This window comes from Musca domestica, unplaced genomic scaffold (assembly GCF_030504385.1).
Source record: "Musca domestica strain aabys unplaced genomic scaffold, Musca_domestica.polishedcontigs.V.1.1 2, whole genome shotgun sequence".
In the NCBI taxonomy this organism is placed as follows: domain Eukaryota; kingdom Metazoa; phylum Arthropoda; class Insecta; order Diptera; family Muscidae; genus Musca; species Musca domestica.
Window position 1 is genome coordinate 4,273,727 of NW_026712249.1, and position 13,102 is coordinate 4,286,828.

Sequence of the window (13,102 nt, forward strand, 5' to 3'; positions counted from 1 at the left end):
TTGGCTATTATCTATGTCCTAATCGAATTGTTTCTTCTATGCCATTATTAAAAATTGTTAGAATTCTTTCTAAAAATTATTTTCTACATTCTACTGAACATTTTTCAAGAAAGAAGTTTGTTAGAATTTTTATTTGAATTTTCTTGATAGCAAACAAATGAAAACGTAGTTTTTTTATTTTTAACTTTTTTTTCTTTTTTATATAAACTTTTTTGCTAGATTTGTTATTTTATTAAGAAATTTATATCTAGCTTAGTTTATCTTGAATACTGTAAATCTTTTCCCATTAAAATTTGAAATATTAATTTTATTCGTTGAGATTCTTTTTGAAAAACGTACAAAGGATGATTTCCCCCTCTATTGGTACCTTGTTTCGCCCGTAACGTAATATTTATACAATAATTATTAAATATATAAGTTTGTGTTGTTGTTATTGTTCTTGTTGTTAATGTTATAATTTTATTGTACCAATCACACTCATAAAAAACGCCTATTTAATTATTTTTCATAGTTACAAAAAAAGGAACAACATACATGCATTGTTCGCCCATAAAAATTGTAAATAAATTTATCATTCCTTTGGCATTTTAGTAAAACTTACAAAATTAAATTAACAACTGATATGTTCTAAAACTATGTAGTTTAAATGTTTGGCTTATTCCGTAGGCTCAAAATTCTATTCTATCCTTTCCAACCATAAATGCTTTTGTAACACATTCCTCAAAAAAATATTAACACTTATTTTTGTGTGTTGTTGTTAATTTATTTCTTGAATTTTGAAAATAACATTCTAATATTCGACTTTTCTTTATTCATATAGTGCTGAAACAAATGAATTGTATGACACATTGGAAAAAGGTGGCAGTGCAGCACGAAATGCGCTAAGGGATGATGAAATTGTGGAGGAAAACACTGGCTTTGCAATTGTCATAAATGGCCATTCTTTGGTCCATTGCCTATCGCCAGAATTGGAATCAAGGTAAGGACATACAAATAATTTCAATTTTGTGGAAAAATCTAAATTGTATTATCCATTTAGATTTCTCGATATTGCCTCCCAGTGCAAGGCTGTTATATGCTGCCGAGTCACACCTTTGCAAAAGGCATTGGTGGTGGAATTAATAAAACGTGCCAAGAATGCAGTTACCTTAGCAATAGGTGATGGTGCCAACGATGTCTCAATGATTAAAGGTAAGAAAATGTCAAGTATAGAATGACTCATATATGAAACTTTCTTCCCAATGTTCTAAATTTACCAATACCGACTTATCTCTATTAGTCGATGGTAAAACAAATTTGGCAGTTCTAACATTTAGATTTGAGGTTTCCCGAATTGACGTCAGGGGAGATTAAAGATCTGAAAATGATATTTTATACTTCATCATCTTTCACAATATTTTTTATTAGCACATGGTCTGGTGTGAAGATGGAATATATCATTCCAATCCTTTTAGTACCACACTCACAAAGGGTCAACATTTTGAATATTCATGAAGCTCATAAAATTAACACCCGATTCCATTCAGAGTTGGTACATCACAATATTTCCATCAACACAAGATCTGTTATAAAGATGGTAGAGATCGGACCATTCCTTGTGGTACCTCCTACACAAAGGATAAAAGTTTTGAATAACCACAACGATCATAAAATCCGAAATAAACATCCGCTTCTCTTCAAATAACACACATCACATTATTAACCAAAGGTCTGTAGATGGGATATATCGGTCCACTACTTCTGGTACCTTCCCCCACGAACGGTCAAAAGTTTGAATATTCATAAAACACGAAATTAACATTCGATTCCATTCAGACTTGGCACGTCTCAATATTTTCATCAACACAAGATCTGTTATGAAGATGGTAGAGATTCGACAATTCCTTCTGGTACCTGCCCCACAAAAGGTCAAAGTTTTGAATAACCAAAACGATCAAAAAATCCGAAATAAGCATCCGATTTTATTCAAATTACACACATCACAATATTTTTATTAACCCAAGGTGAAGATGGAATATATCGTTTCACGGCTTCTGGTACCTCCCCCACAAAGGATCAAATGTTTTAAGTATTAGTAGCTCATAAAATGATAAATTAACATCCGATTCCATTCAGGCTTGGTACATCTCAATATTTACATCAACAAAAGATGTGTTCTAAGAATGGTAGAGATCTGACCATTTCTTCTGGTACCGCCCCCACATAAGGTTAAAGATTTTGAAAAACAAAACGTAAACAAAATGTAATTTATCAGAATTAATGGCTTGCACATACCAATGTTTTTATCTGTATTAGATGAAGCATGAAAATGAAATAATCGGTTCGCTATGTCTGGTACCTCGTGCACATTTTCACACTTTCTAAAAATGTCCACATATATCTTCTTCTTCTATATCTATAAAAGAGGAAAATGTTTGTATGTTTGTTTGTTTGTTTGTAATTTATGGACTCGAAAACCGCTGAATAGATTTTCCTGAAAATTTCCATATATACGGCAACATCGCCTGAAAGTAACATAGGCTATATACATTTTTGAATTTCCACTTGGAACTGGAGATATAGCACCAGAATCGGAGGTACCTCCCAAAAATTTAGATTTTATATGCACATATCTATTGATTGGTTGAAGATACAGTCTCTAAATTTGGAATACGTAACGGAATTTGGAACAAAAATAAGTTTGCCAAATTATATTGTAATCGGTTCAGATTTGAATATAGCTCCCATATATATTTTCGACCGATTTCGTTCATTTGATGCCTCAAACACAATGTTCGATTCCAATGAAATTTGGAATGTGTGACGGGATTTAATCCGAAAATAAATTTGTCAAATTATATTGAAATCGGTTCAGATTTGGATATAGCTCCCATATATATTTTCGGCCGATTTCAAGCATTTGATGCACCAAACACGCTATGTATCCCCAATTTCAATGAAATTTGAAACGTGTGATAGATTTTATCTAAAAAATTGATTTCCCAAATTATATTGAAATCGGTTCAGATTTGGATATAGCTCCCATATACATTTTCGGCCGATTTCATGTATTTGGTGGACCAAACACGACATGTATTTCCAATTGTAATGAAATTTAAAATAAGTAACGGAATTGGGAACCAAAATGAGTTTGTCAAACTAAATTGAAATCGGTTCAGATTTGGATATAGCTCCCATATATATTTTCGACCGATTTCATGTATTTGATGCACCAAACACGCTATGTATCTCTAATTTCAATGAAATTTGGAATGTGTAGCGGAAATTAAAACAAATATACATTTGTCAAATTATATGAAAATCGGTTCAGATTTGGATATAGCTCTCATATATATATATATATATATATATATTCGACCGATTTCATGTATTTTATGCACGATATGTATGTTCGATTCCAAAGAAATTTGGAATATGTAACGGGATTTTGATTAGAAAATAAATTAGTCAAATTATATTAAAATCGGTTAAGATTTGGATACAGCTCCCATATATATTTTCCGCCGATTTCACATATTTGATGCACCAAACACGATACGTATTTCCGATTCCAATGAAATTCGGCATGAGTGGCTAAATTTGGTACAAAAATAAATTTGACAAATTATATTCAAATACGCTCAGATTTGATTATAGCTCCCATATATATACTCAGCCGATTTCACATATTTGATGCACCCAAAGCGAGAGAGACAAAATCTGGCACCAGAAAAAATTGCCAAATTATATTGAAATCACCACACATGATATATATGACCGATACCAATGAAGTTCAGAATGTGTGGCGGAATTTGGTTACAATAATAAATGTATGTGTAAAATTAGTTAAGATTTGGATATAGCTCCCATATATATTATCGGCCGACTTCACATATTTGACGCACCAATTTCAATGAAATATGAAAGGTGTGGCGGAATTTGGTGTAAAAGTAATTTTTTAAAATTATATTTAAATCGGATCAGATTGGGATATGATTTTAATAAGAACCATTGACCCACAACGCCTTAGGCTAACACTAAAAAACAACACATCAATTGATTTGAAATACACTTATTACGGCGAAGTATGTTGCTATCTCGAATTCACTAATTGCAATAGAAATGCCACTCAACTTCAAAAGATTGCAGTTTACTGCACGCTTGGTATTTGCTATGAAATAAATAAATCCGAAGGACAAACATTTCGTGTATGTATGTCATGTTACTGCTTTTCTAATGGTTTTGGTTATTTACGCTTGAAGTCGTGCAATAATTTTTTTTTAATTTTTAAATTTGTTTTTTTTAACCAACATATATTCGTAAATAAAAATTTGAATGCATATAAAATCAAAAGGGGTAGCGAAGCGCACCGGGTACAGCTAGTCTCATATAAAGTGAAGGAAGTAGTCGATATAGTCCAAATCTGTAACGTTGTAATATTTTTATCAGTATTAGGTTGGATACGAATTGGTCAATATTGGCCAACTGCTTCGAAACCTCCCTCATAAAGGGTCAACAGTTTTAATAATCATACTTGATTACTACTGATACTATTTTACTTGTTTTTATGAATTTTGAGATAAGGTTCTTTGTTCTTTTTAGAATGAAATCGCAAAATTTATTAGCACATCTCTATTCCAAATTATGAATGAATGATTTTTAAGAAGAAGAACCCCAAAAAGCAGATATTGATTTTGATTCTAATTTAAAAGTTGCTAATTTCTATTTTAATGACGACTTTTTTGAATTTCTCCTCTCATTTCAGCCGCCCACATTGGTGTTGGTATATCTGGACAAGAGGGTTTACAGGCTGTATTGGCAAGCGATTATTCAATTGCCCAATTTCGTTACTTACAAAGACTTTTATTGGTGCATGGACGTTGGTCCTATTATCGCATGTGCAAATTCTTGCGTTATTTCTTTTATAAAAACTTTGCATTTACCCTTTGCCATTGTTGGTATTCATTTTTTTGTGGCTTCAGTGCACAGGTAAGTAACACTGATGTTGAAATATTAAGCAAAATTAATAATAAATTCTATTTTTTTGTAGACTGTTTTCGATCCCATGTTTATATCGGTGTATAATCTATTTTATACATCTCTGCCGGTACTGGCGCTGGGCGTATTCGAACAGGATGTGTCTGATAAACACAGTCTGGAATATCCCAAATTGTATACCCCGGGCCTAAGAAGTCAATTGTTTAATACCAAAGAATTTGTGTATAGTGTTTTACATGGTGCCTTTAGTTCTTTAATATTATTTTTAATACCCTATGGTAAGTGAGGGGATTGCATGTCGTCGAATCGAAGGCAATTGTAATCTAAGTATCATAATTATTTTATTTAATTGTCAGACTTGAAAAGTTTTCCGTGAAAAGAAGCGAATTTAAAGAGAAGAAGTTAGTTAAATGATACTTTTTCTTAAAAGCTCTTTGACTTTACGCCAAATTTTGCAAGTTTTTGGAAGTTGTTTCTAATCCTACTTCTCAATTACTGAGAGCATGCCAATTTTAATATTGAAATTTACAATACGTTGATTACAATTGCTTTCGAAGCCTTTTTCATTCATTGTTTGAGTACATTCGTTGATTGAAACTTACTTTGATCTCTTACAGGTACTTATCACAAAGGCGTTTCGCCAAATGGTTTAATTTTAAGTGATCACATGACTCTGGGAGCGGTTGTAGCCACTATTTTAATTATTGATAATACAGCACAGGTATGTACTTAAAATTGTAATATACTTTACTCATTTGTTACATTAAATTAATATTTTTTGTTTCTTGTTTTGCAGATAGCCTTATATACATCGTACTGGACAATAGCCAACCACATAACCATATGGGGTAGTTTGATTTGGTACTTTGTGCTCGATTACTTTTACAATTATGTGATTGGTGGCCCCTATGTGGGCTCACTTACCATGGCCATGGGCGATTTAACATTTTGGGCCACCATGTTTATAACAGTGGTGCTGATAATGACACCAGTATTAGCGTACAAATTCTATTTAATAGACGTACAACCAAGCCTAGCCGATATGGTAAGTTTATGAAGTTGTTTATATGATTTTTAAAGGAAAGGAAAATGTTGTCCAACGTAATAGATCTAAGCGGGTGCATTGCTATATTTTATTAGGGATTCAAATTCTAGATTTTCAGAAAGTAAAGAATGCAAACATACAAATTGGACTAATAGATAGGCTTCATCTTCTATTTTTTAAATTTTCCAGAATTTTTAGGAGAAAAACAAGTAAAAAGGCAGCTATTTTTACCTTCCAAATCAGCCGAAAAGTACCGCTCAAATGAAAACCTTATGAAGCTTTACAAAGACGTGGTGCTGCATAAGTAATTTTTGTCATAGGCTGTAGTAATGATTCCGAACTTTAAATACGAAATTTAAAACAGTTCTGGTGAATAATGTCACAGACAATTTTCTGTCTTGGGCTTTAGTATCCATCACGAAATTCAAATACCAAATTTGAAACATTTCCGGTGAATAATATCGCTTTAATCACCAAAATACCGAAAATAGGGAGATACCATTATATAGGGGCTACATGACCCATTTTAATAATAATTAATAATTGTATAATAATTGTAGAACTTGAAGGCAAATTTGAAAGAAAACTTTTTCAAACTAATTTAAATTCAAAGGCAAAATACATAGAGTGTAGCCCAACACTCTATGTATTTTGCCTTTGAATTTAAATTAAATTTCGAAAATTGCAGGATCCAATTTTTTTGTATTGTATACAAGTTACAAATTTTCAAACATATTGACCCTCCAAGCAAGGGGCTTGCAATCATATTCCGATTTCCAAAACCTCCCGATAATCATAGATAGGCGATATTCCTTATACCTTATTGGTATTATTGAATACCTTTCCTCGGTGTAGTGGAACGGTTTCGGTAATTGGCAATAAAGGCAATATTCATTTTGGTCATGACTTGTCGCCTATTTTTAATCTCCTTTATAGAATCCGTTGTAGAATTCAAGTATTTTTGCTACTTTGGATGAACTCTATATACTTCATTTGTGGTGGGAATTATGTAACTTTTTGTCTTGGGGAATCGATGGACTGTACGCAATTTTGAATCCATTAAATAAAACCATTTTAAGAAATTGTAAAATAATACACCCATTGGAACTTATTTCTAAATATAATAAAAATACTAAAATTATATTCAAAATTTCTTGCAGATACGCATGAAGAGACGTCAAGCAAGCCTCAAATCACGACACACCAGCAGTGTTACAAGAGCCCCGTCTTCACGAAGATCAAGGCGGTCGCTACGTTCAGGTTACGCTTTTGCCCACCAGGTAATGCTAAAAAATAAATTTTCAACTTAAACACTAATTAAATATATTATATTTTTTAACATTTTGCAGGAGGGCTTTGGTCGTCTTATTACTTCGGGTAAAATTATGCGAAAATTGCCGCAAGAGTTTGCTTTCCCACTAGGTTTGGGTAGCAAAAAGGTGCAAAGTTCCGGTGCTGCCCACCAAGATGCCAAGACTAACAACAATAACAGTGTGCGTGATAACAATAAAAATGCTGCAGATGTAGATATAGTAGATCCAACAACGGCTACAGCACTCAATGATGCCTTAACCAATCAAGACCATAGCAACGATGGCATAAGTCCACGTGCTCCTTGCCAAGATTTAGATACGATAAATCTCTAAAAAACAAAATCATCAAGAAACTCAAACGGAAATCACAAATGCCCAAGCAGATAGCCGAACATAAACCAAATCTTCAATTATTTTTCATTGTTGGAAAAGAAACACGTAGGAATATTGAAAACAACTACAACAACTATTTAGACTTAACGATTTTTTAATTTAATTTATAATTCTAATATAAGGTCAAACAGAAAAAAAGATACTATGTAAATATATATCAACTTTTTTTTGATATATACACGAATTGATTAGAAAACAAAAAACATTTTTCAAAAAATCAAAAAAACCAACAAAACACACATTAGCTTTAATATTAAAAAAAATACCAGAGATGATGATCTGCTGCTACGACTAAAACTATTTCTAAACACTATTTTTAGGGTATTCGATAAAACAAATCGTTAAAAAAAGATCTATTCATACTAAGTACGTACATTCATACATACCGACCGACATGCCTCCATTTGTAAATTGTGACAAACATTACCAAAAAGAAAAAACAAAACACAAAACCTCTTCTATATATTTATATTCTTTCAAACAAACACCTGATGGAAAAAAACAACATTGTTGGCTATTAAACTCAGTTCTATGTCAAAAGTTAAAAAACACAAAATTTTCTTTTGGTTGTTTTACACATACTTACATACATTTATATACCTACATATATTTAATAGAAGACAAAAATACACTCTCACTTAAATACATACATACATATATAGCATGTTATTTAGTTGTTTACTAGCAGGACTTTGACGAATATATTCAGGATTATAAGTTTTTTTTGAAATGGTTACTTACAATGTGCTGTCATAACACAGAGCTATAGATTATTGAATATAATTTAAACGAGATGTAAAAAACTAATTTTCGATGGAATTTCATTTTTTATTTGAGGATGTGAAATTTCTCTATTTCCGCACTTTCAAATGTGAAAGAATATCTCCTGTGTTGAAATTAACTGAAAACTATACATCTTTAAAGATTATATTGCTAATATATTTAATAATACAAACATTGTAATTTAATATTCTATAGCACTGTGTTATGATTTCCCTTTAAAAGAAGAAGCAACAAAAAACCGTCATAGTATAACGCACTTAGGGGAATTTGCTGTGTTTTTTATGCATAAGTCTATAGTTTATTTTGTCATAGTTATTTTAATTTATTTGCTATTTTTTTCCATTTTTCTTTAAACTTAATTTGGGTTTACCATTCGTTTCTATTTCTAACTTACAACTAATTTATGTACGCATAGTAATGTAGAATTTTTATATATGAATTCAATCTCAGTTATATATATTTTAGGTTAGGTTAAAATCAGTGGACGGAATGGACAAGGAATGAATTATATTTTTGGTGTTTATTTATTATAACTATTATTTTTTATTCTTACCTTATTATTGTATTAAAATCGACGTTATACGTGAAAAAATATGTGATTTAAGTTTTAAGTTGAATTATCAATACGACAACAACAACTAAACGGTAATAAAATGATATATCAAAATATAAAAGTTGCAAAGTGTGTTTTATTTAAGAGATGATGGATCTTATAAATTGCAAATTTTTAGATATTTTTAGAGCATTTTGCTAAAAAATCTCATTTTGGTTGGTTGTATTGTATTTTTAAATCATTTATAAATCATATCAAAAGACAAAAAGTTCTAAACAAAATGCAAAGTAGAGTGATGGGATTTTTAGTCCACTTCAAGGAGTCAAAGATTTCTGAAATCATTAAAAAATAAAAGGTTGTTTTTGGTTCTACATAAGTCTATATTATGTTAAAAAAGTTAAAAAGTAGTATGTTCTGCCTGGACCGAACAACTTGGAACGAATTTGTACATTTAAAAATAGAATCATTTAAAAATTCTGTTGAAATTTTAAAAATATCGAGTATAGGGAGTTACCAATATTTTGGGGTCTATACGAGGATATGGATCTGCATAGGCAATTTTCTGTAACAGGCTGTAGTACGCATTAAGAAATGCAAATACAAAAACTGAAACAATTGCGGAGAATAATGTATCTAAAATAACCAAAGTACAGAGGGGGCCATACCAAGGCCCTGGTCTTGAATAGACAATTTTCTGTAATATACTGTAATACCTATTAGGAACTTCAAATACGAATTTTGAAACAATTCCGGTTGATAATGTCGCTGAAATCATCAAAATACCGAATATAGGGATGTACCAATATATGGGGGCTACACGAAGACCTGGACCTGCATAGACAATTTTCTGTCAGAGGTTGTAGGACCCATTAGGAACTTTAAATACGAAATTTGAAACAATTCCGATGAATAATGGCGATAAAATCGGCAAAATACCGAATATAGGGAGGTACAGTTATATGGTGCCCATTTTCAACATCAAAAGACCCGCAGACGAAACACACATTTGTGTAAAATTTTATCAACATATTTCAATTTATTCGAAAATTAGAGCAACTTCCACAGACGGACGGTTATTGTTCAATCGGCATTTTATGCTGATCAAGATTATATATACTTTGTGGCGTCTAAAATGTATATTTCGAGGTGTTACAAAAGGAATAACATACTTAATATTCCCTCCATACTATGGTGGAGGGTATAAAAACAGCCTATGGTCGCAGGATTGGGTCTATTTATATAAATAAATTAAATAATTTGGTCGAAATTTGAACACGTTAAATCTTTTTTTTTTTAGATTGCCCATATCTCGCACCTACATTAAAATAGTTAAAATCATTAACCGATTTGATTAACTTTTCCACAATTAAACGATTTCCAAACATGATCTACATTTATGAGATAATAAATGAACTGTACTTGACCACAAACTGTAGAAATTAAAAAAAACAGTTTTTGTATTTGACGAGGTATGTGATGAAAACCTTTTCCAATCGATTTAGCAAAATTCGTTTCATTGACTCGGTTTTATATAAAATACAGTTATTGAATTTTGAAAACATAATTTTAGGCATGGTACAATGAATTCAAGGTAGGGCAGAACTACCATATGATTTCAATTTTTTTATTTTTCTGGCTTAATATGTCAACTTCATTTGTTTATGTGTGCGTATTCTTTTCAATAATAAAAAAATTGTTCAGAAAATGTTCAAATTCTGGTGTTTTCACAATGCTTATTGCAACGTATGCATCGACAAAGTCTTCAGTTTTTGTCGCGAAATAAACCATAAGAGATATATAGAACATGATTTTGAAAAGAAGTGTTGACCTTTCATTCAGTTATCGCGGTTTTCAATTATTTATTCCAAATAAATGCAACAAGTTGTTTGATTTTTTATTGTTTTGATACTAACTAATTCTGACATTACAAGCCAAACAGGTAGACCTCTATACTTGCAATTTTTTCAAAGTTGACCTACCTTCTCTTCATTGTACCATGATTTTAGGTATCTGCTTACATAAATGACCGTTAGAATATACACAATTCCGATTCAACAGTGTTTTTTTTTCGCAGTGGCTAATTTAATTTCAGTTTTAGAACCATGTACATTTTTGTCAAACTTAGGTTAATTTTGAAGATTGAAATTTTGCGCATCGGAGTAGCAAGCATGGTACAATGAATTCAAGGTAGGGCAGAACTACCATATGATTTCAATTTTTTTATTTTTCTGGCTTAATATGTCAACTTCATTTGTTTATGTGTGCGTATTCTTTTCAATAATAAAAAAATTGTTCAGAAAATGTTCAAATTCTGGTGTTTTCACAATGCTTATTGCAACGTATGCATCGACAAAGTCTTCAGTTTTTGTCGCGAAATAAACCATAAGAGATATATAGAACATGATTTTGAAAAGAAGTGTTGACCTTTCATTCAGTTATCGCGGTTTTCAATTATTTATTCCAAATAAATGCAACAAGTTGTTTGATTTTTTATTGTTTTGATACTAACTAATTCTGACATTACAAGCCAAACAGGTAGACCTCTATACTTGCAATTTTTTCAGAGTTGACCTACCTTCTCTTCATTGTACCATGGTAGCAAGCTACTTTTTTTGAATATTTCATTCTAAATCATGGTGAAATATTTAAATCTATATATTTTTTTCATATTTTTATTTATTTATCAAAACAAAATGGTATTTAAAAAAAAACAAAAACGATATTTTTAATTCGTTGGAGGAATGACAACATTCTTAAAGAAATTATTTAACTGTAAGTGCAATAAAGAATCAACACTGATTCGAATACATTAACTCATTAGAATATAAGTTTCTTGGGATTACCAACACCCTCCATGGCATCCATAATTTTTCTTTTCAAATTTGGTTTTTCATCGGCATTCTGTTTATTCGAACTTGGTAAGGGTAGTTTATGACCCAGTGTGGGTGCCGGTTTATTTCTAAAATATGGCATTTCCAGTGCCTCCGTACAGTTACAACGCTTCTGCGGATCCAAAGCCAACAACTTTTCCGCCAAGTGTATTAGATCATCGGGGGCAGCTGTGAAATATTCTGACAGTGGTGCACCAGGAAAATGAACAAATTGCATATAATCGGGTAATTTTGTTATATTTGGCCATGTTTCTTCAGAGGGTGTACCCAAAGCCTGGAATATTTTGGTCAATTGATTAAGATCCGAGTCACCAGCCAAAAATGGTACTCTCAGCAGTAGTTCAGCCAGAATACAACCCACCGCCCAAATATCAATGCCGGTACCATATTGCCGAGCACCAAACAGCAGTTCAGGGGCACGATACCAACGTGTCACAACCTGATGTGTGTAAATTCGTGAAGGGGAACCGAAAAATTTCGCCAAACCAAAATCACCAATTTTCAAAATGCCCTCAGAGTTCACCAACAAGTTATTTGGTTTTAAATCTCGATGTAAAATCCAATTCATGTGCAGATATTCCAGGCCCTTAAGTGTCATCACCATATATGCTTTTATGTCAGCTTGGGTTAGAATAATTTTGGGATCTTTGATGATGATTTCCAAGTCTGTGTCCATGAAGTCAAATACCAATGACACGTTTGATTTGTGACCAAAAACATCCAGCAACCCAATGCAATTTTCATGTTGTAACTCGTGCAGTAACTTGATTTCTCTCAAGGCTGTGCGATTTATGCCATCCTGGGCTTCTTCTCTGCTTCCGATTTTGATCTTCTTCACAGCCACAATTTGTTCTGTCAGCACATCGCGAGCTTTATAGACTGTGGCGAACTATAAACAAAGAAATATGTTTTCCATCATCGAAGTTTTGTGTTTAGAATTGAAGCCTTTGCATATCACTTACCTGACCTTCACCCAAGAAGGCAATCTTCTCATAGCGGGTCAATTTGTTGTCCATCTTAGAACCAGAGGTATTGATTGCTTGGAATTAGGAACAGGCAGGAACCGCGCTTTCGTTTGTTTGGTTGGTTGTTCGTTGCGAGCGTGGTAAACAAAAACGAAAAACGTCCCAACGAAACGAATATGAAG

At 32.0% G+C, this 13,102-nt stretch overlaps 2 protein-coding genes across 5 annotated transcripts in view; one reads left to right on the top strand and one right to left on the bottom strand.

The window, feature by feature from the left end:
* Window positions 1-8,517, top strand: part of LOC101899866 (phospholipid-transporting ATPase ID) — a 145,583-nt gene extending 137,066 nt beyond the window's left edge. For all 4 annotated transcript variants that reach the window (XM_059121691.1, XM_059121688.1, XM_059121689.1 and 1 more), the window contains 8 exons: window positions 821-979; window positions 1,040-1,191; window positions 4,745-4,968; window positions 5,030-5,255; window positions 5,595-5,698; window positions 5,774-6,022; window positions 7,183-7,302; window positions 7,372-8,517. In XM_059121691.1, coding sequence (XP_058977674.1) covers window positions 821-979; window positions 1,040-1,191; window positions 4,745-4,968; window positions 5,030-5,255; window positions 5,595-5,698; window positions 5,774-6,022; window positions 7,183-7,302; window positions 7,372-7,668 — 1,531 coding nt within the window. In that variant the 3' untranslated portion in view covers window positions 7,669-8,517. The remainder of the gene's footprint in view (window positions 1-820; window positions 980-1,039; window positions 1,192-4,744; window positions 4,969-5,029; window positions 5,256-5,594; window positions 5,699-5,773; window positions 6,023-7,182; window positions 7,303-7,371) is intronic.
* A 3,252-nt stretch (window positions 8,518-11,769) lies between these two features.
* Window positions 11,770-13,102, bottom strand: LOC101899013 (cyclin-dependent kinase 7). The gene is made up of 2 exons (XM_005184301.4): window positions 12,918-13,102; window positions 11,770-12,844 (listed from the first exon to the last, which is right to left on the bottom strand). Exons 1-2 carry the CDS (start codon window positions 12,969-12,971, stop codon window positions 11,882-11,884), a joined length of 1,017 nt encoding a protein of 338 aa, XP_005184358.1. The 5' UTR covers window positions 12,972-13,102; the 3' UTR covers window positions 11,770-11,881.

Coding starts and splice junctions, on each gene's coding strand:
- LOC101899013 (XM_005184301.4), bottom strand. CDS start 12,971: ATGGACAACAAATTGACCCGCTATGAGAAGATTGCCTTCTTGGGTGAA. Junction 12,845..12,917: donor CCTTCTTGGGTGAAGGTCAG/GTAAGTGATATG, acceptor CTTTGTTTATAG/TTCGCCACAGTCTATAAAGC.